This window comes from Aythya fuligula, chromosome 17, assembly GCF_009819795.1.
Source record: "Aythya fuligula isolate bAytFul2 chromosome 17, bAytFul2.pri, whole genome shotgun sequence".
Lineage (NCBI taxonomy): Eukaryota > Metazoa > Chordata > Aves > Anseriformes > Anatidae > Aythya > Aythya fuligula.
This window is the reverse complement of record NC_045575.1, coordinates 5,160,409-5,186,442: the sequence shown is the minus strand read 5'-3', so window position 1 is coordinate 5,186,442 and position 26,034 is coordinate 5,160,409. Positions and strand designations below refer to the sequence as shown.

The 26,034-nt window shown below is 52.3% G+C and overlaps 2 protein-coding genes across 3 annotated transcripts in view; both read left to right on the top strand.

Annotated features, from left to right (window-relative positions):
- Nucleotides 1-1,179: 1,179 nt before the first annotated feature.
- IQCD (IQ motif containing D) lies at nt 1,180-5,360 on the top strand. Its single transcript, XM_032199221.1, has 4 exons — nt 1,180-1,809; nt 2,951-3,184; nt 4,587-4,658; nt 5,042-5,360. The coding sequence occupies exons 1-4, from the start codon at nt 1,180-1,182 to the stop codon at nt 5,333-5,335; spliced, it is 1,230 nt and encodes a 409-aa protein (XP_032055112.1). The 3' UTR covers nt 5,336-5,360.
- Nucleotides 5,361-8,756: 3,396 nt separating this feature from the next.
- Nucleotides 8,757-26,034, top strand: part of OSBP2 (oxysterol binding protein 2) — a 72,457-nt gene continuing 55,179 nt past the window's right edge. For both annotated transcript variants that reach the window (XM_032198945.1, XM_032198944.1), the window contains exon 1: nt 8,757-9,088. In XM_032198945.1, the coding sequence (XP_032054836.1) occupies nt 8,781-9,088 (308 nt within the window). In that variant the 5' untranslated portion in view covers nt 8,757-8,780. The remainder of the gene's footprint in view (nt 9,089-26,034) is intronic.

Genomic DNA, 26,034 nt, shown 5'->3' with positions numbered 1-26,034 from the left:
TGCTGGCCCAGGGAATAAAAGAAATGAAGAAATAAAGAAATAAAGGTGCACAGAAATAAAGGTGCTGGGCTGGTTTGGGTGCTTCAGCTGGGTCCCACAGCTGCTGTGGGGCTGCTGTGTGCTTGCTGCTTCCCCTGAGGCACCGCCGGTGTCATGAGCGGCTCGCTGGGAATTCCTCAGCGCTGCCCTCAGCCGCTGCCTTCTGGAGTTTATTAGGTTACGGATTTATTTTCTGGAGTTTATTTATTAATTTATTGGTTTATTTATTATGTATAGCCCCAAATGCAGAGCGTTGTAATACTAGCCCTCTTTAACAGCACGCTTGGGGCAATTTCTGGTTGCTAATGCTCTGGCGTTCACCCCCCTTGAAGGGGCTACATCATGATTTAATACTGCCGCAAGGCTCATTTTCAGTGTACGAAGTTTATGTTTATTTTTATTTATTTATTTTTATTTCGCACGGCTGGGAGCTGGGAGGAGCCCAGCCGGGCGGCTCCTCCCCTCCCCGCCCAGCCCTCCCGCCCCAAGATGGCCGCCCGGCGCCATCAACACCCCGGCCTGCCTCTGGCCGCCGCGAGGCCTTTCATTGGCCAGTGGCGCTGTCCGTCAAGCGAGCGAAGACGCTGAGTGGCTCGAGGAGGGGCGGGCGCGGAGGCAGGCGGGAGGCCCCGCCCCCGCGTTCGCGTTGCCTAGCGACCAACAGGGCCCGGGCCGGGCCTTCTGAGGTGGTGCTGAGGGGCTGAGGGGTTCCCCCCACAGCCATGGGGGCCAAGGGGTTATGGCTGCCCTCCCTCCTCGGGGGTCTTCTCATGGCCCTGGGGGTTAAGCAGCCTCTCTAGGATAGAGAACAGTTCTGGTGTGGGAGCCTGTGACCTGCCTGGGTGCACAGACCCAGGGAGAGCTCTGGGGTAACCTGAAATTCCCAGCTTTTCCTGAATTACATCGTCCCTCTAATGCTCGTATCATATTTTCCTTTCAGAAATAAAACCCACAAAGGAAGAATTTGCGGCAGAAGCAGCAGAGGGACCTCTATATTATTGTACTATGAGAGCGTTGTGTCCCTTCTAGACCTTGCCACACTAAACCCGCAGGTGTTTAACTCAAGGCATGGCTACAGCGAATCCCACCGAGCTCCAGGTGTCCTCTCAGGACACAAACGAAAGCAACCAACCCCTGATAATGGGCATTGCGACTGCAAAGAAAGCAGTGACTGGATTGGATGCCACAAAGGTGTTAGATCCGCGTTGGTTAAAACCTGATAGCATTGAAACCGAATGGGTTATATCTGTCTTGGACGAGACGATTGCCAAGCTGGAGCTGAGCTGCTTGGTTCCACCTATTCTCGCCTCGCTGGATAGGTTTTCGGCTCTGCTGGGACCTGAGATCACAAAGAACCTAACTGAGCACCAAAAGCTTTCAAGCAAAATGGAGCACCTGCTTGCCAGCCCTGAAGAAGAGGAAGAAGAGGACACCGTGAGAGCTGAGGAGCGAAGGGTCTCTCTCTGCCTGCTCGAACAACAGCTGAAGTCTTCTGTTAGAAACATCCTGAGGCTTTTGCTGGCCAACCCTTCAATTTGTAAGGCTCTGAAATGCGAAGCTGGGCCACGAGAGCCACCAGCTGAAGTGTTTATCAAAGCCTTTAGGGAGTTTAGGAATTTTATGTTGGAGCGACTCCTGACTAATCCCACAAAAGAGGAAGAAATGGTTCAGTTCATGGAAGATGTCTCCCTCCGGATTAAGAAAAACACTGAAACAGTCACAGCTTCGCGGGCAGAACTGCTGGCAGCAATCTGTACTCGAGATGAGGAGGTACAATAGTGTGAGAACATGTTTCCTGATAAAGGGTCACTGGTGCAAAATTTTGATAAGCTAAAAGATTGACCCCTTTCTTGGAGATATGAAAGTGGCGGTTCCAGATCTGATTTCTAAATCAGATCCTAAATCGAAAGATACTTATTTCATTGTGAAATATAATTTAAAAATTCCTACTGGATGCTTAATTTTTAAACTTGCATTTGGCATGTTTTGAACCTGCTCTCACAGGCCAACTTAAAGGGCACAAGTCACTGGGTTTACAAAGGAGCTGCAGGACAGGCACAAATTACTGCAGTGGTGTTTTGGCAGGGCCACAGTGTCAGCTGCCAGGGAGAGGCTCCATTCACTGCTGATGAAATGATGAAAAGTCATTTGGGGAGAGATTGCTCAGATTAAAATCCTTTTTTAATATCTGCTCTGCCTTCACTCTTGCTTAATACCAATATTTCTGTGACTTCCAACTCAGTAATACTAGCTGCCTTGGAGCATTTGTAATTAATATCTGATGGTATCATGTCTTCATCTTTTTCAGCGAAGGCAACTGAGGCATGGATTAACTAACAGGCATTTGCCAGGCTCTTTCTGTGAGCCCATGGGCTGTGCCAGAAATCAAGCCCTGGACTCCTGACAAGCAGTCCCTCATTTTCTGTGTGTGCCTTTCCTTCCACTTTCTGCGCGAGGGGTCAGAGGGGAAGGTTTTGTCTCGTGCTCCCCATCCCCTCTGCTCCCTGGAGATCTGTGAATTGAGATTTTTTACGTGCAGTTTGGCAGCTTGTCCAGAGCGTAACGAGCAAATCTGTTTCACTGCTCCCAGCTGAGGATTTCTCTTGCAGGCAGCCCACTGAGCTGCATCTCCCAGACAGTCACTGAGCCTCATCCGAATCCTGAGGGATGATTTTGGCTCTTGTCGAGATGAGAAGACTTCAGTGACGGTGGTCTTGGTCTGGCTCCTTCCTTCTCCAGCTTTATTCTCAGGCTCACAGGGGAGAAGCTGGTGGAAATCTGATTGTTCTCCCAGCCAGCTGTGGCAGGTCCCTATTCTTAGATCGCTTCCACCTTTGCAATGTGCTTTCTGCCTGCTTTATGCCTCACCTGCGAGTCTTGATGGTATTTCTTTCTTCTTTTCTGGGTCTAGGTTCAGAAAAAGGACAATATGATCAAAGGCCTCAAAAAGAGCATGCAAGATCTAGCTGAAAACTGCAAGACCGACATTCTGCAGGTCAAGTGGGAAGGAGAAAAAGAGCAAAAAGAGGAGCTGCAAGCTTCTCGGGCCAAGTGTGCCAGCCTACAGCAGGACATTCAGCAGCTGAGAGCACAACTCAAGAAGCTGGTGCTGGAGCATCGAGCATCAGAGCTGGCTCTCAGAAAGGTGAATGGCAGGAGAGCTCCAGAATACACAATTTAAGACCTGTTGTACTGCTGTTAGGTCTGGCGGCTGCCTTCTGCCACTAATTACTTGGTTCCTGCTAGTTCCTGGCAGGATGCACATGCTGTGTGTCAGTGTGCTGACGCTGGCCTCCTGCTCTGCTGATTCCAGCGGAAAGCAAGCCTGCAGCGGTGCCGGGGAAGCAGCCTGCTCACGGGTCCTCCTCCTGTGCCCTGACCCAGCTCAGGAAACACCCGCGTGTAGTGCTGCGACACGGCTTGCTGGAGAGGCTGTGCTCTAGTCAAAGTTCAGAGCAGCAAGGCTGCAGCAAGACAGGCGGGTGTTAAGAAACAAGGGGTTTGGGGTGGGGTGAGCCTAGCAAACATGGTCCAGGCTGTGCATAAAAACATCTTTTATTGTTTGTAGCGTTCGGGGTTGAGTGCAGGTGGCCTCGGGAGATAACTGGGCGTGGAAAATCTGGAGCTAGAAAAAGAGCTTCCTTTCTTTTAATTTTGTCTCCTTCTTGGTGTTTACCCCAAACAGGACTGCACGCTCTGGTAACGGGACCTCTTTCCTTCGTGCACTGGGCAATGTAGAACAGGGCAGCTGTGACAAGGCACAAATACAAGCAGAGCTGCAGTTCAAAACCCAAGGCACCCATTTACACCTCCCGTAGTGCAGTGGCTTGATCAGCTGGTTTCTTCTGAGCCTGCAGGCTGCTGCAGTAGTTGTCGTGACGAGTCGCTCGGCTCGGGCAGGGAGATTTACTGACTACAGACATCTCCTTTCCCTCTCCTTAACACGTGCGTTAGCCCCGGGTGGCCTGAGATTGTCCTTGCGTGGTGAATAGCTGGGAAGTGCCGTGTCTGACCTCGTGATGGCCTGGAAGCCCTTGGGACATCCTGGGCCAGTGTCATACAGGAAATCATGTGGCTTGTGATAGGCTCTGGCTGATTTTTTTCTTGATGGGGTTAAACTGCCGAGTCAGGCCACTGTTGAACCATCTCACAACTAGAAATGTCTCTGTTTTAGGAGGCTCTGTATTTGGAGGGCCTTCGTGTTTAGCATTTCTCTGTCGCTTCAGTTTTGGGGTGGCTGCCCCAGTTTGTCGATGACTTGTCTCATTCCACACACCTCTCAGACGCGTTCCAGTCCTCAGCTCTCGTCCAGCTCTGTGCTGTAAAACAAACAAGGTGCTTTTGGCCTCGGGGAATGGAGGTCTGTCCCGAGACTATCCAAACCAGGGGCAAAATACACGTCAGCTGAAGGGAGCTTGCCACAAGGAGGAGGTGTTCTCCTCCAGGATAACGATGCTGGGGCTCAAAGCTCTGATGCTGTTTTCTAGCTCAGGCTTTTCACTCGACTTGAAGTGCCTGCAGGTAACCCACGGTATTTTTCGTTTCAGAGGAAGTGCAGAGCAGAGACAGAAATTCTGAACTGGGTCCAGAAATACGACGCAGACATGGCAGAAAAACAGGTATCCTCTCTGAAATGCTTTGCTCTCCCGTGAGGTGACACCTTCAGGTAGATCGCCGTCCACGTGGACGCGTGGCTCTCACGCAGGAGGCCAGGGAAGCAAGGGGCAGCTCTCCATCCAGAGGAAGAGTTGTGAAGCTTTCTGTCGTTTTGAAGCAGGAGGCTGAGAATCACGTCAGCACCCCCTAAAGTTGCCCCTGAGATGGCCCTAGGTGCTTTCACATTCCTGCCCTTTCATGGAAATGGCTAAAAGCTGCTGGATTACTGGTAAAGGGGCGTAGGAGTTGGCTGCTAATTGCTAGCCATGCTCCTTCCCTTGCCAGGTGTTTAATAATGTTCAGGGAGGAGCTGTTGAATGTTCTGTGCTATCTGCTCTTTTGCTAGGCTGAGTACGAGGAGGTTCACGCTGCCTACACCAAGGAGAAGGCCGAGCTGTCCGTGCTGATGGAGAAACACGCTCTGCTTCTCCAGGAGTATTCCCAGATCGAGGAGGAGCGCAGGATATGTCAGGAGAAGAAGAAGAAGGCTTTGGAGGAGTTGGCCACCACGACCCTTGCTGCCACCCGCATCCAGGCCTTCTGGAGAGGCTACTTGATTCGGTCCACCTTCAAGTCAAAAAAGAAGAAGAAGAAGGGCAAGGGCAAAAGCAAGGGCAAGGACACAAAGGCTAAGAAATAATCACAGAATCTATTTTCTTTCCTCCATCCTCTCCTGGAAATGTTGCTGACTCCTCTGAGACTGAGCTCGTCCAGATAAATGCATTAGAGTTGAGATAATGTTTGCATTAAGGCTCCAGCTGTCCAGGGGTGGAGCTGCCTCTCCTAGATTGGGTCTAGCAGAGTGGTGGCATGAAGATGTCTCTCCGCTTTAGGTTTAGCTTTGCTGCTCTGAAAAGGAGGAGGAGGTCTGCTGGTGAAGGGACTGGGCCAGGAGTGCAGATCCCTGGCTTCTTTCCTTTGCCTGTACTTTGCTCGTGTGTCAGCACCTGGTTTAGAACTTCACCCCTGACTTTCACCAGGTGCTGCCACACGAGGTGTAGGTGTCATCACGAGGTGTACACCAGGGTATCACTGCTGGAAATTCGCATTTTTCACCAGGGGATATCCGAGGGGTGGGACGTGGCACAGCCCAGCCCATGCTGTGCTCCTGATCCTACAGGTCGCTCCCCAAGCCCAGCAGCAAGCTGTGCCCCATTTAATGCCTGTTCCCCTTTTGACAGCACGCTCTCCTCTGGATTCTCCAGGGCCTAATGCCCTGAGAGTGCTCTGCAGCCTTTCCCTTTCACAGGGTTGTGAGTCAATTTTTTAATTCCCCTCTCTGCTTGGTATTCTCAGTAACCAGGTAGAAACTTTGTAGCGTGGAGCTCTTTGCTCCTGTGCCAGGGCTGAAACAGTGCAAGGGCAGAGTTACAGAGTGCTATGTCTTACGTGTTTCATTTCCTTGGGGAACTAGGCTGCTGTATGTAACCAGTATGACCCCGGCAGCTCCTCTCACGTATTCTTCACATTTAACAAGTCTCAGAGTAAACAGTTTTTTGATCCAGAGTGCCGGTGACATTGCTGCACTCCCTGACACCGGTGGCTCCTCACTGCAGATTCTTTTCTCAGGAGAGGGCAGTGATGGTGGCTGCGAAGCCCCAGCAGCCCCAGTTCTTGGCTGCCTCTCTACCTCTGCTCAAAAATGGGTACCTGCAGCAAACAGACTGTGCTGCAAACCAAGGCAGAGAGGGACCATTTTCCTCCGGGCAAAGAGTCCCTGGAGGTGCTCAAAGCCTCAGCTTGCAGCGAGGGGATGATGACACAGCAGTGCCCTGTGTACCAAGTACACGGTCCTGCCAGATCTGCCCTGGATTGTTTGTTTGGTTAAAAGCACGGGGTCACTGTGACACCTCCTTCACACACTCAGTGCAAATCATGGGATTTTTGCCATCGTGTGTCCCGTCCTGTGCAGGATCCCAAGTGCCTGCTGCGATCACTCACACCTGGACCCAAGGTTCTGGCAGGCAGGATCAGGTGAGACTCAGCCCTCCTCAGACACAGCCAGGGGAGGTTTCTTGTCTTGTTTGCAGCCAGAAGAGATTCCAGAATCCGTGGAGACTTTCACAAGTTGGTACCCACGTGGGCAGTTTGGGGTATGTTTATACCAAGAAGGGATGTTTCATCTCCAGAGGGGCTTCAGTTTACAAATACATACAGCCCTTGAGTTCTTGGCAAACCTAGGTTTGGACATACTTTTAAAAACCCTTAACAGAGAATGTCAGAGTGGTTGTTGGGCACTGATTTTGATGCCTTCCTGTCTGAGTTTCTCTAAAACCTCCACGTTACCTCCAGATGCCAAAGCCTATCTGGAGAGATGTTCAGCTGGGTGGCAGTCCCAGAACACCTGATGGAAACATTCCAGCTTTTAGAGTCCAAATTTCTCTCAGACTGTTTCCAGACACGGGACTTACCCATATGAGCTGTCTCAATATCTGCTCATGCTGGCAATGCTGGCACTCATGGCTGAAGGTCTCTCAGGGGTTCCTCTTTAGAAAGCAAGGAAATGTTCAACCAGCTCTAGGAGAGCAGATGCAGCTCTGTACAGAGCAGTGGATAGAGTTTGGCTACATCTTTTTTCACCCTAGGAGCTGCCTGGCCCAGATCCTCAGGCTTGGATCCAAATCCATATTTTTGGAGATGTTTCCGAGGCCTATGTCAGAGGCTGGGGGAACCTCTTTTCCTCTTGCTGCTCATCACTGGCTGGCCCCAGCCTCAGCATCTCTCTTCTGCTCAGCCTCAGACTGGCCACCCGGTGCTAATGGCACTTGTTCACGACACTTTTACTTACCGCCAGCCTACTGGGACCCTGTAACTGTTGTGGGGTCCCCTGTGGGCCTCGTGTCACCCCACCTGCTCCTCCTTCCAACACAGCCTCGCTACCTTGCAGTAGATCCATGGCCCAGCTGTCACACAACACCAACTTCTGCCTGCAGGGGCATCAGCAGGGACAGAGGCAGCACAGATCCTGGCTCAGGTGGCTTCAGTCACCATGGTTTATTTCTTTTTCTGAGGTGCTCTCCGGCGTGTAAGTGTTGGTGCCACCACAGCTTGCTTTTCTTCACCCCCTGGCCATGGATGGGCTCCACACCAAGGCCATGCTGGAGCCCCCAAACAGCAGCTTGTTAGCACAGGGCATGCTGACTGTCTCTATTTTGTCTCTTATTCGGTGGATGAGGGGCTGGGCTGCCTGAGGTGGCCAGTCTTGTGGCTGTGTTGGTGGCCAGCATCAGGTGGTGGCCACCATGGCCCCAAGGGTGGTGGCACCTCCCGATTCGGGCTGTTGGTGCTGGCAGGGCTGCAAGTGAGAGGTGCACGCGCAGGTGATCGGCGAGCAGTGATGCGATTAGCGGGATAAGAGCAGATCAGCGGGATCAGGGAAAGGAGATCCCGGGGAGGGCAGCGGCTGCCAAAGCTCCTTGTGGCGCTTCAGCAGGCGGTGCCCCCGCCTCACCCAGCACCGAGCTGGTGACTGTGGGGTGCCACAGGCCTTCTCTCCTTGTGTCTCCTTGTGTCTCCTTGTGTCTCCATGCACATTTTTATTCTTCCATGGGCCGCCCTCTTTTTACAGCCACTTTTAAAGGGTGTCGGTGAGGTGTTTTGGGGAGACTGCTGAGCTGCGATGCTCCTGTCACTCCGGGATTGTTACAAAGAGCTGCCCAAGCTCCATCACCAGCTGCCTCTCGCCTCCCTGCCCCTCAAAGAGCCGGCTCCTGCCCGGGGGTGAGGGGGTCCCGGGGCTGAGGTGGGGGGGTCCCGGTGCCTCAAAGCCGCCCCGGTGCTGAGGGGGCGCCCGCGGCAGCGGGGCCGCAAAATGGCGGCGGGAGCAAAATGGCGGGGGGGGGGGGCGGCGGGATCCGGGCTGAGTGGATCCCAACCAGATCCCGCCCGGATCCCGACCCGATCCCACAACAGAGCCGCTGAGGCCCCACCGCCAGGGGGCTGCCGTTCCCATTCCCGTTCCCCGTTCTTCGTTCCCGGCCCGTGACGCACGGCGGTGCCGCCCCCCCCCCCCCCCCCCTCCTCCCTCAGCGCTGCCCGGCGGAGCGGAGCGGAGGGGAGCGGGGCCGAGCCGAGCCGCGGGGTCTATGGGGAAGGCGGCCGCGCTGTGCAGCGGCAGCACCCGCGGGCTGGTCTCGCTGCTCAGCGCCGTCCCCTGCTTGGCCTGCCACGAGCTGCCGGGCTCCGGCCGCCGAGCCATGAGCAACGAAGCGGCGGCGGCGACGGGAGCGGGGAGCCGGGGCGGCGGCGGCGGTGGAGGGGGGTCGGCGGGGACAGCGCCCGCAGCCCCGGGCTCCGACACCTACAAGGGCTGGCTCTTCAAGTGGACCAACTACCTGAAGGGCTACCAGCGCCGCTGGTTCGTGCTCAGCAACGGGCTCCTCAGCTACTACAGGTACCGGGACGGGGCCGTTTGGGAGCTGGGGGCTGCCCTATGGAAGCCGCTCCGCGCTGCCCTTCTCAGGGTTTCTCCCCGAGGGTTGGCCAAGGAGCCGGCTCTCTGCTTTCCCCCACGGCATCCCGGGGATGGAAACCGGGCTGGCTGCGGCCACAAACCCCGACCCCAAGGCTGGGCTCGGCTCCGGGCAGGCCGCAGCCCGGGGAGCTCCGTGCCTGGGCTCCCCCCAGCCCGCCTGGACACAGGGGGGGGAACCCGGGGGCCTGGCCCGGCCCGGCTCGGTTCAGCCCCGAGCCCTGCTGCAGGGTCAGTTGGTGAGGTTCAATGCTCCGCTCGTAACCCTGACAGAATATATCTACCTATTTGTTTATCTATTTATTTATTCTGTACTGGGGCCAAGCCTGTCACGAGCAACCGAGTGCCTTTCTCTAGCGGTTATCGTAGCTTTGCGCCGGCGGGTTTGTTTTGAGGCAATCTGAGGTGATTTTGGTGGAAACAAACAAACGAAAACCAGCCGGGGAAATCAGGTGGAGCGGCGTCAGGTGCGGACCTGGAGAGATGATGCTGGAGGTTTGCGGGGTGTTTTTTTGGGAGGGTTGCTGCGAGCATCCCCACTGCTCAGGCTGGCAGTGGTGCCTGGCGGGAGCCACGTCAGCCGAGCTGTGAGCCTGGAGTGCAAAAATCGCAGAACACGGGAAAGTTTTCCTTAAACAAATGGAAGAAATACCTGCCAGGCTCCTCAGAGCAGCTGTTACGTGGAGGCAGTGCCCACCCCTGAGTGTCTGCAGGGATTGCTTGTGGCAGAGAGCTCCGGTGAGAGAATCCCTTATAAACTGGCATTTATGCTTTTAAGTACTGCTCCTGGCTTACCGATAGAGCAAGGAAGCTGTAGCTGTCAGGCAGTGCCTTTCATCTGCCTCTTTTCCTTGAGGAAATTGCTGGAGAAATACTTGGGCTTCTGGTTGTTTGGTGCCGACGAAGAGTCTTTAAGAAGTGAGTTCTGGGGAGGTGTCTTGCTTTGTGAGCCCCATTTCCCACTGTCTGCTGGGTCTTGGTGCTCATCACGGCTCTGAAGAAGCGTGCTAGAATTTTCTTTTTCCATCTTTGCTGCTGAAGGCTGCACAGGTTAAATCCCGTGCTTCGCTGTGCTCTGCCCCCCTCTGTGGCTTTTGGCACTTGTGCAATTTGAATTTTGGAAGATGGTTGTCCTGATGGATGGCCTTGTTGATTTAGCTGCTGATTACTCAGGACTGGCTTGAGGAAGGTGAGAAAAACTTCATTTGGCTTGTGCACGAAAAGTCACCTCAATCGAAATGCCGTGCCCTGCTGCCTAAGCGGCCTCCTCGTGTGTATTGATCTAGTTGCAGGCTGAAGCGCTTCTTTTCATTTGAATTTCCTGCTGCTCACTGCTTGGCTTAAAAAAACAGAAACCAGAAAGCCTGTCAGGTTGCCTGGTTGCTTTTTTTTTTTGTGTGTGTCTGTGGAGTTGATCTCTTAAAGCCCTGCAAAGGCTCCAGAGCAGAGTGGAGGTGGGAGAACGCCTGTTTGCTGCCCCCTTGGCCGTACGGGGATGGTTTTCTGAATTAAAACTTCTACCTAGGATTCTTTCTAAACAACTTTGAGTCTTAAAAGCCTCCTGTATCCCTGCTGAATCAGTGAAGGCATCAAATCTTGCTGCTTGAGAAGCATCTGTGCAGGATGCGGGCTTTTGCTTCGTGTTCCTTACCCAGAACCTGTGGAAAATGGGCATAGCTGAGTAATTTTTATAATTTACCCTTCAAAACCTTCACGTGGAGTGGGACGTGGGGGTTTGGGAGTTGCACAGCAAGCCAGTTGGCCAGGCAGCCTCCTTCCTTGCAGACACTGAGTGCTGCCTTTCTGACAGCTGAAACCCAGGGGTTGGGCTGGGGCCCTTCTTCAGCAACCTGGGCTCTTCCCTCTCCACAAGGTGCTTGCAGGCTGGTCTCTGACAAAGACAGGCGTGCTTTGCAGGCCAGTGCTTGAATAGCTACAAATGCAGCTGGGAATGGGCAGGGCTGGTGCCCAGGGCATGGCAGGGGGCACGGGGCATGTGCTTCAATTAGCATAGTTGGCACCTAATTGCATGGCAGCACCTGGAGCACTGCTGGCCCTCTGCAGCCAGGAGACTCATCTGCAGGATATTCCTGACTTTCTCATTGCTCGGGAATGACTGGCACTTGGAAGGTTGAGTAGCCCCTTGTTTTCTTCTACATTTTAATTGCCCTTGATTGTCCTTTTTTTTTTTTTTTTGGCTAAGTTTTCTGGCTGACTTGGAAATCACCTCTGTGCTGGAAAGCTGTGTTCAAGCACGGCACAGCTACTTGTTTCGTTAACGAGCAAAACTCTTCCTTGGCAGGCTGCCACTCACAGATTTATCATCATCTATAATTACTGTGTGTATGGGAGAACCTCATCACCTTGAACAGATACGGGTTTTCAAGGAGCTTAGAGAGGATCTTGAGGCAAGTATTAATTCACCAAAGGTTGTCTTTGGTTCTTGTGACCGACGTTCTAGACGTGGGTTGTCTTCTCCGGGCAGCTTGCTCATGTTTCAAGGAGCTCGAGTTTCATCTTGTCCCCTCTACAGGTTTGGTGCACAGCCCGGTATCTGAAGCGTCTTCTGCAGTATTTCAGTATTTACTGTAGCCACAGGAAGTCATGGTTAAAGCAGTGCCAAATGGAGAAGGAAAAAAATATTCTGTGCTGTGTCTAATTGCTCGTGGTTGGGATGTGGAAGGCTCCCCGCCACCTAGCAGCCTCAGCTCCCCTCTCAGCTTCTGCAGGAGCAAGCTGTGCCTGGAGCAGATGAGCTGTCCTGGCGGCGTGGTTCCCTGGAAGAGCTGAGTTTCCCAGAACAGGTTTCTTCCCCCAGCTCTCTTTACCCAGAGGTTAACTCTTGATTAGCGCTTTAAGTTCTCAAGTACGACCCAGAGGGGCTTTCTCCAGCTTGTGCTGAGGCTCCCGTTGAAAGCTGAGGCGGTGAGTTCAGGCAGGAATTTGGAATCTGCTGCTGACAGGAGCAGAAGAACTGAGGGCTTCCAGAAGCAACCTCTGGTCTCAAACCCATGTGCAACTCAGAGCCACCCCGTGAGGATACCCAGGTAATTTTCACGTAATAAAATGAGGGGAGAGAGATTTTCCTAGCATGTTTTTCATAACAGCTCATCTCTCCGCAAAAATAAAGTAGCTTGACCGTTCCTCGTCCTCGGGGTGATGGAGCATGCAGGTTTTCAAGACAGCCCCGTGGCTGCATGGTAACTGCGAGCGACTTGTGTTTAAACAGCACGTAGTGCTTGTTTCCACTCATCTTGTTTTCACACGGTGCTTGCTCAAGCCATATGGCGCTGTGCTGTTGATCGTTGTTCATCTCTCGCCTGTTTCTGAGGAATCTCGTCGTCTGTGCTTTGCAACCGGAGACACGGCGCGAGTCAAAGCGGCGCTCGAGCTGCTCGACCAGCTCGCTCTGTTTCCAGTTCACGCTGCACCCAGGGAGTTGCTCGACTCTTAAATCTAGCCTACTGGCCCACATGCCTTATCCGATGAAGCCGCAGCAGAAGTAACTGGTTGATCTTGTGCAAGTGCTCACTTCTGAGGTGGCCGGAGGAGCGGCGTGCCCTGGTTTTGTGCGGTGTAGCTGCAGCCCGTGTCGCTAACTCAAGGTCAGCTGCATCGTGAGCTTCCAGAGGGCATCACTCGTGCTGCAGTTCTAGTCCTGGAGGTGTTTGTGGGTATGAGGCTTACTTATGGGCTCAGCTGCGAGGATATCTATGGGGTGAGAAGACGCCTGTCACTCGTTTCTAGTCTCGAGTGTGCCAGCTTTTGTTGCTGTCCTCCACGAAGGCAGGGGAAGGTCGTTGCTCCGAGCCCTGCGTTGCTTCCAGGCGCTGCCGGGAGCTGCCTTTAGCTCTGCCTTTTGCAGCTGAGAGCTGCTACGCTCTGGCTGCAGTTTAGTGCCAGCAGTGGCCTTGCTTCCCTCTGAGAAATTGCCACCAGGCTCTGGGTTGCCCTTCCTCTTCTCCACCCTCTTGGCAAGGTGGAAGCCAGCGCGGGCGCCGCGTGCTGTGGTTGTCCTTGCTGCTCCAGTGGCATCCCTGGCCCTTTGGCTGTAATTCCTGCACCCATCTCTTCCCATATTTACTATTTAGGCGTTTGGTTCTGATTTCCCTTGCTCCAAGCACAGGTTTAAGTTTGTGTTTGCCCTGTCAGCCTTCCTCTGTGCCCACTGAGTCCGTGGTGAAGGAGCCGATCTCCTGCCAGAAGTAATGCAAGCAGCTGGCGCAGAGCTCCCTTGCTTGTGGTTGGTTTTCCTTGCAGCATCCCTCTTAAATTCTGCCCGATTCCCTCGCAAAGAAGCGTTTTCCCTCAGCAACTTGCAGCGTTTACTGCGCTGTAAGTCGCTGCTGAGCCTCTCTGGCTTCCCTCACCTGTCGGCTGATTTCATGCTGCAGCAGGTCAGACTATCAAACCTTGTCGTATTGAGGTGTGCTTGTGTCTAAATTAGGTTGTAGCTAGGTAACTCGGGTAATTTCAGGCGACTTAAGCAGGCCGTGACATCGGAGCCCTCTGCTTCTTGCAGGTCTCCTCGGATCCAGCGCTGATGGCCAATGCTGGGGTCATCACCTGAAACGTGAGTTGTCCCGGCCCGCTCCCTGGCTGAGCAGGAGGTGTTGGGTTCCCTTCGGGCCTTTAATCATTCCTTGGGCACCTGGGCGAGGATCTTGGTACATTTTCTATCAACCTTTGTTTGGTTTCGATCAAAAAGCTGCTTTAATAATTCATCGCTTCATTTTTCTTTGTCTGACAGCGGCAGGCGGAGGCAGCCGGAGTTAAAGCTCGGAGGATAACCGGGCTGGACGTGCTTGTTGCTGCTGGGTCAGCGGCTGCTGACTCACCCGGGTGCCTGCGGGCTGCGTGTGCAGCAACTTCAAAATTAAAAATGCAAATCGAGAGCGTGGTAGCAGGGGGGCTGGTGGCACGATCCGCCCGCCGGTGGCAGCCCTGGGAGCAACATCTCCTCCTCGGCCCCGCTCCAGGCTGTTGTGTGCTTTGCTTCACCTCTGTGAGCCCAGGCTCGGGGGGAACCGTGGCTGTTGCCTGTGACTGTGGCATTTCTGAGCTGCTGGCCCTGCTGCTGGCCAGCCCTGCGGTGCCATTCAGCGCTTACGTGGGCTGCGATAGCATTTTGCAGCGTCAGTAGTACAGGCTGGCTCGCAGGCACGCGTTAGCAATGAGCTGTCGCGTTCGGCACGGCGCGTGCATGCCTCCAGCAGCCCTGCTTTCACGCTCCTTTGGGGCCACATGGTATTTCTGTCACCCTTCCTGATCATTTTTGCCTTTTTTTTTTTTTTTTTTTTTAAATATAGCCCTTCAAGATAGGATATTTGTGCTTTGAAATCACGCCTGGGTAGATGTATGTCCCCGCCGTGACTGTGGAGGAGGTCCTTCGTTTCCTAAAAATAGCCTAATTCTCCAAATCTTTCTAAAGAGCACAGTGCAGGCATGCAGAGCAGGTTAGGGTAGTTTCTGCAATGCAAGCAGGGATAAATACGGTGCTGTGGGAGTCTGTGCCTCTCCTTCCCTTCTTTAACACAAAGCAGCGATTCTTTGTAGCAGTTATTAATAGCTAAAGCTGGTTTCTGTAAGCACTTCATGAGAAATGGAGCAGAAAATGTCATCCTTCACCCCACTGCTTGCATATTCCTGCAATTTAGGTCGGGGATGGGTGCGGGCACCCCAGCAGTGTCCCTCCATCGCTGTTAACACGGGGCAAGCTGCTTGCTTCCTTGGCACGGCCGCCGAACTCGTTGGTACCACGGATCTGCACGACCCGTGACGGTACGGAGCCGTGCAGCAGCTGAGGGGTGTCCCCTACCCTGCAGCTCGCTGCGAGTCAGTGACGTTTCCAGCTCTGGTCCAAAGTCCTTGTTGGAGGCATCCTGACCTGAGCATCCTGACCTCCAGCTGGCTACCGTTCAGCTGCAATTTATTGCTCCTGTGTCCCCGCTTGGATGTTCCCCAGCAGAGCAAGAAGTGCTGCAGGTTTATAGCATGTGCTCAGGTGAAACTAATGCGTGGCTCTGTCTTACCCAAGCAGCTTTTCCTTTCCCTCTTGCTCGTGTGTCTCTGTGTCGGTGGGATTGCTGCAGCCTCTCTAACTTCGAGCCTTTCCCAGGATGTAGTTTTTGGAGAGCAGGAGGTAAGGCAGTACTTGTACCAAAAGCTGTTTTATCCGAGGTGGTATTTTGTTTCTAAACTGCTCGTAGGTTGCTGCATCTTGGAGGGAACTGGTGCAAAAGGTGACAGAACCATCTTCATCTTGTGTACCTCCAATCGAGCGTGCACAGCATGCTCTCAGCACCTCCTGTTGAATCGTGTGGTACTGCCAGCGTCTCAAGACAAGGTGTAGGACTCCTGTTGGAGCTGGTTGCTGCTCACAGCAGCTGTATCCTGTCAGGGAGCTGTTAGGAATATTGTGTGGCTTGGTGCGTGTCCTGTGACCAAGCACTGCACGCTAATTTCCTTTTTGTAGCCGTGAGATCGCACAGCATTATTCCCAGCATTTGTTTTGCTCTGTATCAGCGGGTTGGTGTGCACCAGGGAGGTGGGGAACCCCTGGCAGGCACAAGGAAATGTGTCACTGGGAGTGAGGCCAAATACTGAGACGGGGGCTGGAGGAAATTCGTGGTGGTGCTCAAACTTTGGCTACACAGCATCCTGCGTGAGCTGAGCTGCTTGCTCCTGCTTAGGGCAGGTTGCACCTGAGGCTCCCGAGGGGCCTCCTGACCTCGCTTGGATGTTTGTGTCTGGGTGTTTGGCTTCTGGTGCTTTACACACAGCACGCGTGCCTTCAGCTTGCTGGGATGGAGTCCTGGGTCGCCCGGGGCTCTCCTCTGCGCGTCGTGTTTGGAAATAAGCAGGATCCACCATAAATCTGAAAAGCCGCTTTGGTGAGGCATCAGCGAGGACAGTGGGCCTGAAGTGTGGATCACACAACATAATCTCTGTGTGCTCTGCGCCGGCTGTCAGGAGAGTATGGTTTTGTAAAAGCCAGCATTGCTCAGCAAACCATTCCAGCTCGAGCCTCGCAGCTCGGTTCCTGCGCCGTTTGCAGCTGAGTTACTTTTTTTTTCTTTAAAAAATCAGCACAGTTTTATCCTCTAAAGTTACAAGTCAGCCCCTAAATTTAGGGAAGCGCTCCTGTCCAACAGGTGAGGATTGACAAGCTGATACAAACGCACCTCTGAAATCGAGGATGGGCTCAAACTGCTTTTCTGGTGTGTTAGGGTTTCCTTAGTTGACACGTGTACAGAGTGGCTTCGAAGTGGACAACCCATGGATGCAAGTTCCTTGGGAGCTTTAAATTTGGAGTTCTAGTTGCGGAGGCCTAGAAGATGGTGCATGAGTAATGTGCTGGGACTCCCTTTGTGCTTTTTCTCCCTGCAGCCTGCGGGCACCGAGCCTGAGGACCTGCAGACAGCGCAGCGCCGTGTCTCGGTGCAGGTGGGGTCCGAAACTGCTGGACTGAAGTGAGATCTGCTTCACAGCTCCGGCCTCACCTGCCTTGACAGCACCGTAATGGAACATCTCGGGCTTCTCCGGGCTGGGGGTGTTGCAGGTTAACACGTTCGCTGTCACCCCTTGCTAAGTAGTGCTGTGATGTCGCTCAGTTACTCAGAGACAAGGGAACAAGATTACTTCACCCAGACTTTTAATTTCCAAGTGCGCAATGCCTGTAAACAGGTTTAAGGACGTGTGGGTTGCGTTCGCTCATGGGAGCAGGATAAAGCTCTCCAGAAAGATCTTGAAGGAGCTAAATTCGGTGTTTGGTGTAGCTTGGTGATGGGGCACCTAGAGCTTTGGGGAGAAATCCCTACAAAACCTGCGGGAAGGCTCTGGAGCACTCTGGACTGGGCTCTTGTGTGTGGCCTTTGGTCCGAGGTATGTCCGTGATGCAGGGTTCCAATTTCTGTAGTTTTAGGAAGGGAGTTTCAGCCCAGGAACTAATCTAAGCACTAACAGCAAGCGGGCCTCAAGGCGTAGCAGGGGTTATGAAGCCCCACTGGTGCAGGGTGAATCCATCCTGGTCTTGCACCCAACATACCGGCCTTTAAATGTTTTCTTTCCTTTTTCTCTGCGTTGGAGAGGAGCTGCATCAGTTCTTGCAAGGCCTGTGCCCCGCGTGTTTTGCAAGCGAGCCCGGCTGTTGCCATTCGTGTGTTTGTAACTTGCAATTGTGCTTTATTTAAGGAATTGCTGGTTTATCTGCACTGCTGATTTCACGCACACGGCCGTGCTGTTACTCCGCGGGGCAGGTGTTACGGTAAACCCACGGCCTGCCGGCAGCAATACCTTTAAACACGTCCCCTGCCCAGGCAAAACGCTGGGGGAAGGTTTTGCTGATCAGACCGACATGCTGCCAGGGGGTTTCACTCAAAGGATGCAGGCTGCTGTTGGGGGATGTCCTCCCTTCCGTCACTGCAGGCTTGGTGCCTGTCGCTCAGCGTTGTGAAGGGGCAGTGCTGCCTTTTTTCTCTCTGCTCAGTGCATCTTTGATGGAAGGAGAAGGGTAAAAAATGCCTGATACCAGCCAGTTGTCGTGGGACTGATGGTTGAGGTGCAGCGGCACGATGGGGCTTGCTGTAGAGGCCGTGGAGCTGTCTGTTGCCCTAATTGTTTTTGCTTTAGTTGCTAATGGGAGAAAACCCAGGGAGGTCTGCTGGCTTTGTGCGAGGAAAGCCAACAGGGCTGCGGTAATGTGCGAGGTATTAAGGGCGAGTTTATAGCCCGAGGAATGTAAACCTGGCAGAAACGCTGAAAATCACCATCCAGCTTCAGCGTGCTCATGTGATTGCAATCCGTGAAGGCACATCATCCTGCTTAGTGCTAAGTGCACCTTTTATCTCTTTAATAAAACCTCAAGAGGAACGGTTCGGCTGTGCCAGATCTCTATAAAAAGAATCTGCTCCTGTGTGCAAGCGTTGCAGCGCTAACAGCTCAGTTTTCTCTTCCCATGATCTTCAGGCGTGGTTACCTGGCTCCCTTACTCAGGAAGAAGAGTTTTGCTGCTTTTCCACTGGTGTGTAATTCTCAGCGTGCTGGTTTGGCTCTGTGAGAAGGTTTCCTATAGCAGCCTGCCTCCTGTTTCACGTTAGGAGTTTCTTTTCCCCTTGAGGATTTGTCTTCCCAGCTCTGCAGCAGTGCAGCACTGCCTCCTTGGGTGCCTTTGTTCCACACGGTTTTGCATCTGTTCTCCTCCAGGGCCTGGAGGACTGCCTCCTTGGATGGGATACACCTGAAGGTGTGCAACAGGGAGATATCCCTTAACCTTTGGTGGGAATCTGAGCTTTTGTGGGGTGTTTTTCCGAACCTGAAAGACTTTTGGTGCTGGGTAAACCCTTTTATTGGGACTGGAGACTTTTCTTTCTCTTGTTCCTGAGCTGGTCGTGAGCTGCAGTGGCTCTGGAAGGGCCCTGGCATGGGACAGAAGTCGTCGTCTGGACTGTGCCTCCATGGGTCTGCTCAGATGGAGGGACATGTGTCTGTGGAGAGGCTTTCTCGTGAAGTTTGGCTCTTCTTGTACAGGACCCGCAGCGACACATCCCTGTAAGCGTTTGTTCTTCAACGTGTTGTGCTCTAACGCTGTGCCACGGAGTTCGTCTCTTCTCTGTTGACTGGAGGAAACTTCAAGGCGTGAGGAAGCTTCAGGAGAGTGAGTTCCTTCCAGTGCTGTGCGTGTCGAGGGCTGTCTTCAAAGGTAACTGCCCGTCGCCTCGTGACCTGCTGGAGGAGGCTGTATCAGGACCCTGCTACCAGCACGTGGCAAGGAGGCCGCAACTTTTCCCACTTCCACTTTTGTTTTTTCTGCACTGGCCAAATAATCTGGATGTCATCCCTGTGCACGACAGCACTTTGCTTGCTTTGGCCACTTAAAATTAGCAAACACAAATCTCTTTTTTTTTGTTCTGTCTCGAGTGGTCCAATTCTGAGGCCGTTAGAGCAGCAAGGAAGGCAGGCTTTAAGGAATATAAGCATTTAATGCATCTCCTGCAGAAATGAATTCTTCTGAGGTCTAAAAATAATGTTCCTGCTCCCATCCCTGAGGTGGGAAGTGCCGGACACACTCTGCAGTGCTTGGGGCACGAGGGCAGGGGCTGCAGAGGGCCTTTGGGACCTGCTGTCCGTGTGTCCGAGCATCTGGGCAGGCTCAGGGGGGCGGATTAGCGGGGCGAAGCACCTCGGTGTGCAACGTGCAGCTTGCCTCCTGGGGGATGCATGCGGCAGGCATCTCCAGAGGCTCCTTGGCTTCCCAAAGTGGCTGCTGAAACCGAAGGCAGGGCCTTGGGATGAAGTTCTGGCGCTGGTTTTGTGGAGGGCAGGTCTCCAGCTGTGCCAAAGCATCTCTGATAGTTTTGCATCAGCTCCTGTTGCTCCAGGGGGTTTCTTGCAACACCAGCTGCTGAAGTACCACTGAAAGTCTGGTTTGAGCAGTTGGGAAACTGGCTGAAAGCTGCAACTCCCCCTGGTCGATGCAAGAGCCCTTCCTTAGGGAGCTTACTGACCTTCCCTTCCCTTTTGGCCATATACTGAACTTTTCTATTTCTGGTAACCCCCAATCAACATCCACGGGATTTCTGCAGCAAATATACAGCCCGCAAAGACTGCTCCCAGTGCCGAGTATTGACGTGACTCAGATTCCCAAGATAAATCTCTGAAAGCACATGACTTGTGTGTGCTCTGTGCAGTTATATATTCCTGTGTGGAGGCTGAGAGGGAACGTGGGTCTCGCTGGTGCCTGCGTGGTATCTGGGAGCTGTGTCGCTGATCAGTTAATGCCTTGCTCTAACCATCGTATCCCTTTTCTCCCCGTGCTTCTTCCTTGGTTGACTTGCTTGACCCTGAGGAGCAGAGGCCATCTGAGGAAGCTGATGGCAACGGAGATGTGGCTTCAGGAAGAAGTCTCAAGACACAGATGCTGAAAGATGTGTTCTGGGCCTTTGGTGTCGCGAGTGAAGCCGCTGAGGTCAGCCAGGTCTTTCCAGGAGGGGCTGCAAGACCCAAGAGCCCTGCCAGTGTGAATCACGGGCCAGTAAGCAGTTAACTCCTGATTGCTATGTAAAAAAAAAAAAAAAAGCCCTTGGCATCTCTAGCGGCTGAAAAGCCAGCTGTCAAGATGTTTTATTCTTTGGGTAGAGTCGTAAGGAATGGGAAGGATCTCGCCTTGTGTTACACTGCCTGGGGTACTTACATTGCAGGCGTGGTTTACGTTCCTGCTCACATTTTCTGTTTCTGTTTCATCAGTCCTGATGAAAAAAAAGTGCTGTTCTGTGACTTGCTGTCCTCTGCACTTCCCAGGAGCGTGTCCCCAAAGGGCAACGGGGTGGGCCTGTAAATCTGAGCATTTTATAGAGGTCGTAACGGAGATCGTGGAAGTCACTTGGGTACGTCTCAGCTCCCGAGGTTGCTTGTAGGTCTGAGCAGGTTGCTCCAGGAATACGTTTCCTGGGTGGGCACAGGAAGCCCAAGAAGTTACGGCTGCGGGTGACCCCAAGATACTTCACCCTCCTGAAGTATCTGTAAGAAATCTCATGCAGAAAGAAATTGTGGTGTGACTTTGGCACCGTTTGAAAGCTGGCAAAAAGAAAAAGGATGACTTCAAAGTACTCTTCGGTGTTCGAGGTCATGGGCCATAAGTCATGCACAGCACCTCCAAAGAAAATTTGTTCAGTACAGAAAGCATCAGCGTTGGCTGTAGCTTGCAGGCAGCTGCCTGCAGCAGGGGAGATGTTCCTGGAACGAGCTCTTCTCTCCAGCTTTGACCTGAAAAGGACTGGTTAGGGCACGCCCTGACACAGGGCATCTTTTCACAACAATAATCAGGCTGGATGCACATCAGTGGGATAAGAATAGAATAAAATTGGTCTTAATGTTGCCTGCGCTGTGCCCTGCGTGCTCTTACGTTCTTGGACATAGTGGCTAGAAAATGCAAACGTGAGGTGACGGTGGCTGAGCTTCATTCTTACTGTTTTAACACAATTTCCAGGGGCTGAGGGGCCAGTGGAAACTTAAAGGCAGAGGCGATAACAGACACAATGCTGCCTCAGGCTTGAGTCTGCCGTGTTGCATTTATGTCAGGTTTCTGTGCAATTTGTCAAATTAACCTTGTGTGTGGTCATTTGTTCTTTCTTGCTTAGAAACCAGCCACCAGATGTGTAATTTGTGTCCCTTCCAGTGCTCAGTGTAAACTAACTTCTGCCCAGATGATGGGATCTGGACCAGACCTTCCATAAATCTCGCTTCTGCTCTAGATCTTCAGCATTTTTTGCTTAGGAAGTAATGAAAACAGTAAACTGTGCTGCTTGGGCATTCTTGGGAGAGGCAGTTGTGCTTTCTAGCAGCTCTCTCTGAAAGCTGTGATTTTGTGGAGCTGCTCTAGTCCCTGCCGAGCCGCGGTGTGGGCTGTGCCTGGCACACGTTGTAGTTACCAGAACACGTTCCTAAACCAGTCTGTAGGAACAGAGCTGGGCTGCTTGTAGCCTGGGGAGAGCCTACAGGGGAGGAAATTGGCAGTGCCGTACCCCTGCACCATAACCAGAGGTGATCTTGGAGCCCTTGCTCAGGTGGAGGAGGATTTAAAATCCTAAGATCTAAAACGTTCTCTGAAAACCATACAGGCCCTTCTATTTTTTAAATTTTTAAAGGCCTTGCTGTTTTTTTTTTTAAGTCTTATTTTTTTTAATTTTTCATCAAAAAACCCAGCGCAAAGTCTCCTTTCTCAGACCAGTTTTGCACTTGCTGATCTCTGAGTGATGGCATGCTGACTCTTTGCATCTCACTGGCTGAGGTTTCCTGGCAGGAGATGTGCGCTGTGCCCACCAGAGAGGGATAAATGTGTTATAAAAGCTACTTCTGAAGCATGTGCACCCGAACAGATCGCTTCTAGGGTATCCTTTGATTCGGGGTGGGAGCCTTGCTTGGGTTTTGTGCTGGAAGGGAGCAGGGGCACAGCCTGGCGTTTGGATGGTAGTGGTAAAAAGCACTTTGGACATCTGTGCCTATCCTCATCTTTGCACTTTGTCTTCTCAGCAAAGAGGCGGCCCTGTGCTCCGTGTACCCTCCTCAGAGGAAGCAGGTGGCAGCCAGATCGCTTCTCCTCCTGCAGCCCCTGCTCGAAGCAGAGGTTTGGAGTCGTGCCATGCAGATCCGACCCCTTCAGCGCAGCTCTTCTGGCTCGTTGGTGGCTGTGACTGAAAGCTTTGACACAACAGCGCTGAGAAAACAGCCTCGTTTTTTTTTTTTTTTCCCCTCCTTAAATCTGATTGTCACTAATCTGTACCCATCCTGACTGCAGCCAGTTGCAGATTAATCGGCCTGCAAATAGAAGCAAATTGAATCTTTGTGCAGACATCTCAGGGCGACACTTGCCATATGCTTGTTTGGGTTTTGTTTGCGACTCAGTAGGGTTAGTGAAAAGAAAAAAGAAAGAAGGAAGGAAAAAAAAAATCTCAGCTGTTTTGTCATGTGGGGCTTGCGGTTTGTGCGAGAGGTGCTGAACAAGCTTGTAATGTGTTGAACGTGCTCGTTGCTTGCCGTGCCAGCTGGGAAAGCACCTCCTGGGGCACGCGCCTGCTTTCTCCTGGCCGTTCATGCCCTAGAATTAAGCTGTCATAAAAAATCCTTTTTCCTTGTACCGAGGAGGGTAAAAATCCCAGGAGGTTTGGTGCCTGTGCTCGTATCCTCAGACTTGAGGCAGGGGAACTTTAGGCCTCAGAACGAAGGCGGTTTTAAATTGCTTTTTGGGATTCCTCGAACATAAAAGGGAAGGCAGGGGTCTCACTAGCTTCACAGCCAGCCGCTCCCTGGAAAAAAAAGAAAAAAAAAGGATGCGCAAAATCCAAGCAGATGGGTGAAATGCCCCACGCTCGGTTGGCGTGCCTGGTTTCCTTCTCTGCTAACCCTGAGAGAAATTTCCCATCCCGAGGCTCGCCCCAAGGGGCATTTCCCAGCTCTGCAGCCGCTGTGAAGGTTTCTCTCTGGCTGCAGAGCTCTTGATTTGGGTAAAGCTGTGTTAATCTCCCAGCACGATGGGACGGCGAGTTGGATAAATCAGCAGGGCAGTGTTAAAATCAAACCGTGCTCAACTTCATCTGCGAAAGGCGCTGTAGGGAAAAATAGGTGGGTTTTAATCCAAGTCAGCGCGTGACCGATGAGGCCTTCCCAGTTTCTCTGTCTTACAGGGGCACTAACAGGCTGCTAACGTGGTTTGTCTGTTTTCTAACATCCATGCTTTGGCCATGGAGAATGGCCTGCAGGTTGCGTGCAAGGTTAATGGAAATCAAATAATCTGTTTGTTGTCCCATCGCTAGCGTGCAAGAATCCTGTGCACGTGACTTTTTATCCAGGCAGTTAAACAAGAAGGCATCTTCTGAAGGAAATTCCAGCCCAAGTCTTGGCTCTTCCCGTGGGTCAGTTCCCATCCCTCCATCCGCAGGCTGGACTTGGGGAAGGGGGGCAGGTTTATGAAGAAATGCCCTGAATGCCTTTCTGAAAGCGACCCCGCTCAATCTTTCTCCTCTCACATCACGAGCAGCCACCACCAGCCTGGCCTGGCTCTGCTCACTGCTCGGTCCCGAGCCTGGTGATGGCACAGAAAGCTCCTTGCTGGCAGGGAAAGCTTTGCTCGTGTTGTGGCTCAGGCTTTGTCCTCAAGAAAACCAGCATGTAAGAATTTTGTCCCTTTTGTAGGCTGCTCCGTGTGCTGTCAGGAAGGAGAGGTGGATGGACAAAGTGCCAACACAAAGCTCAGCTTGGGGAGCTCCGATTTTGCTCTTAGCTGGTAACAAAAATCTCCTTGGTGGCCTGATTTTCATTTCTGCTTGGGAAGTCCTTTCCAAACACATACCGAAGTTTCATAGTTCCCTGTGGAAGTGTTTTTTTTTTTTTTTTTTTTTTTTTTTTTCATTTTTCATTTTCTGCTTTCAAAAGCTGATGGATGTTGGCAATATCCCGGAGACAGCAAAGTTTCTCATCTTTGCGTAACCTCGGGCCATCTGCCAGAAAGTCTCATGCGAGTGCTGGAGGAAGGAGGCCAAGCAGCTGCGGGGCTGTCTTGCAGCCACTGCGCTGGAGTAACCACGTTTCTTCTACAGATCTCTGAAATAGTTCAGCCCAGTGCAGGCTTTCCTGCTGAAAATCAAGGTCTAAGTGGATTAAATAGTGAGAAACCTGCCAAGAGGTGAGCTCTATTTAAATAAGGAGCTGCCTTGATTTGTGAGCAATGCAGAGCGTGAGCAGGCAGCATTGGCGCTTCCAGCTTAGGAAAGAAGCCTCAGGTCAGTGTTTGTGGAGCATCTCGCTCATTTTTTCTGTGGATAATCCAGTTTAAAGAAGTTCTGACTTGCTAGCTGGAGCATTTTCAGCACCCTCATGAAAGTCAGAGAGGCGAGAGGCTACTCAGGCCACTCAGAGACTGCTCAGCCTTGCTGACAAGAGCCCTGTGACAGAGCAGCTTAGCCCTAAGCATCCATCATCCTCACTCGCTTTAATAAAAAAAAAAAAACTTTCTCTCTGCTTTTCTTCCCTTTTAATCTTTGCTCTGTTGATAAACCTGTCTTCTGAGCTCTTACCATAAAACGATGAAATTCCTTTCTAAGATTCCTGTCGGTCACTGCCAAGCGGGAGCGTGCAGCTCAGGTATTCCCCCAGAGCTGGAAGCGGGTCCTTAAACAGCAGCTTGCTGTTCCTGTTGCATCACGCCAGGCAGCTCATCTGTCAGGCAGTAGGATGCCAAAGATCAGACTCGGGGAGTTTCATCCTGAAGGCCTTTCTAAATAGCTGCAAGAGTTCTATTTAAATCTGTGGTATTTAAGTGGCTTCGTTAAATAAAGAGAGAAATGATGCAAGTAGTGTTTTAACAACCAGAAGACAATGCAAATAATGTTTTCAAACATCTTCTGGTTGTTCAGCTTTTTGCAAAATCCAGCATTCTGTGGATTGCTGTGCTTGTGGGCAGGGTGCCCGAGTAATGATGCTCGTCTGAAGCTTTGATTCCCATGTTCTGTGTGCTGTGGAGAAAACAAAGGTGAATGCTTTGATGCTGCCTCGTTTCAGGGTACGAATTGGAGCCGAGCTGTAACAGGGCAATGCTGCCCAGCTCCACTGCCTCTTGCCACGCGTGGACTCTGCCAGGCAGCCGTCTGCTTCACCTCTCCACCCAGCTGTGATTTTACATCTCTGAAGGTGAACCCGGTAATTAGCTCGGAGTGGGAGCAGCAGAAAATCCCAGGCACCCAGCAACGGGCACCTCTGTGTGGTCCGTGCCCACCCTCAACCCTTGGGCAGCTTTTTGCAGCCCGCCCACGTGTTCTCCCATCTGTGCGGCCCTCAGATTATTGCAGAAAGTCGAGAATCAGAAAATCTGCCTGGATCACGTTATGCAATAGTTGAGCTGCTGGCGGTGAATAAGCAGATCCAGCTGAGCAGGAGTGCTTCTGAAGGGCACCTCGTATTTTCCTGCATGCGGACAGGGGAAATGGCTTCTTGGCTCGGAGCTGGGTCAGGTGCCTGCCTTGCGTGTGGGTGCTGAGTGATGGGAATTGATTTCCCATGCAGATTTGCACCGAGAAGTAGCTCGAAGAGCAAAGTCCTATACAGAAACAGTTTTCTTGGGTGGGAGAGCAGGGCTGTTTTCATGTGACTAAATCGATTTAGCAAAGTCACCTTGGAGACCTTTGTTTTCTGTGTGAGAGAAAAATCATTTTAGCAGTTTGCTCAAAGTGAAAAGCAAGCCCTGCTGGGACCGTGCCAGTACGTGCTGCATCATGAGCTGGGTGACTCTGGAAACAAAAATCAGTGCTTGGTTTAATTTGGGGCCAAATTATCCCCTCCACAAACAAGCATCATCATGCTGAGCTGTGAGGTTGGTG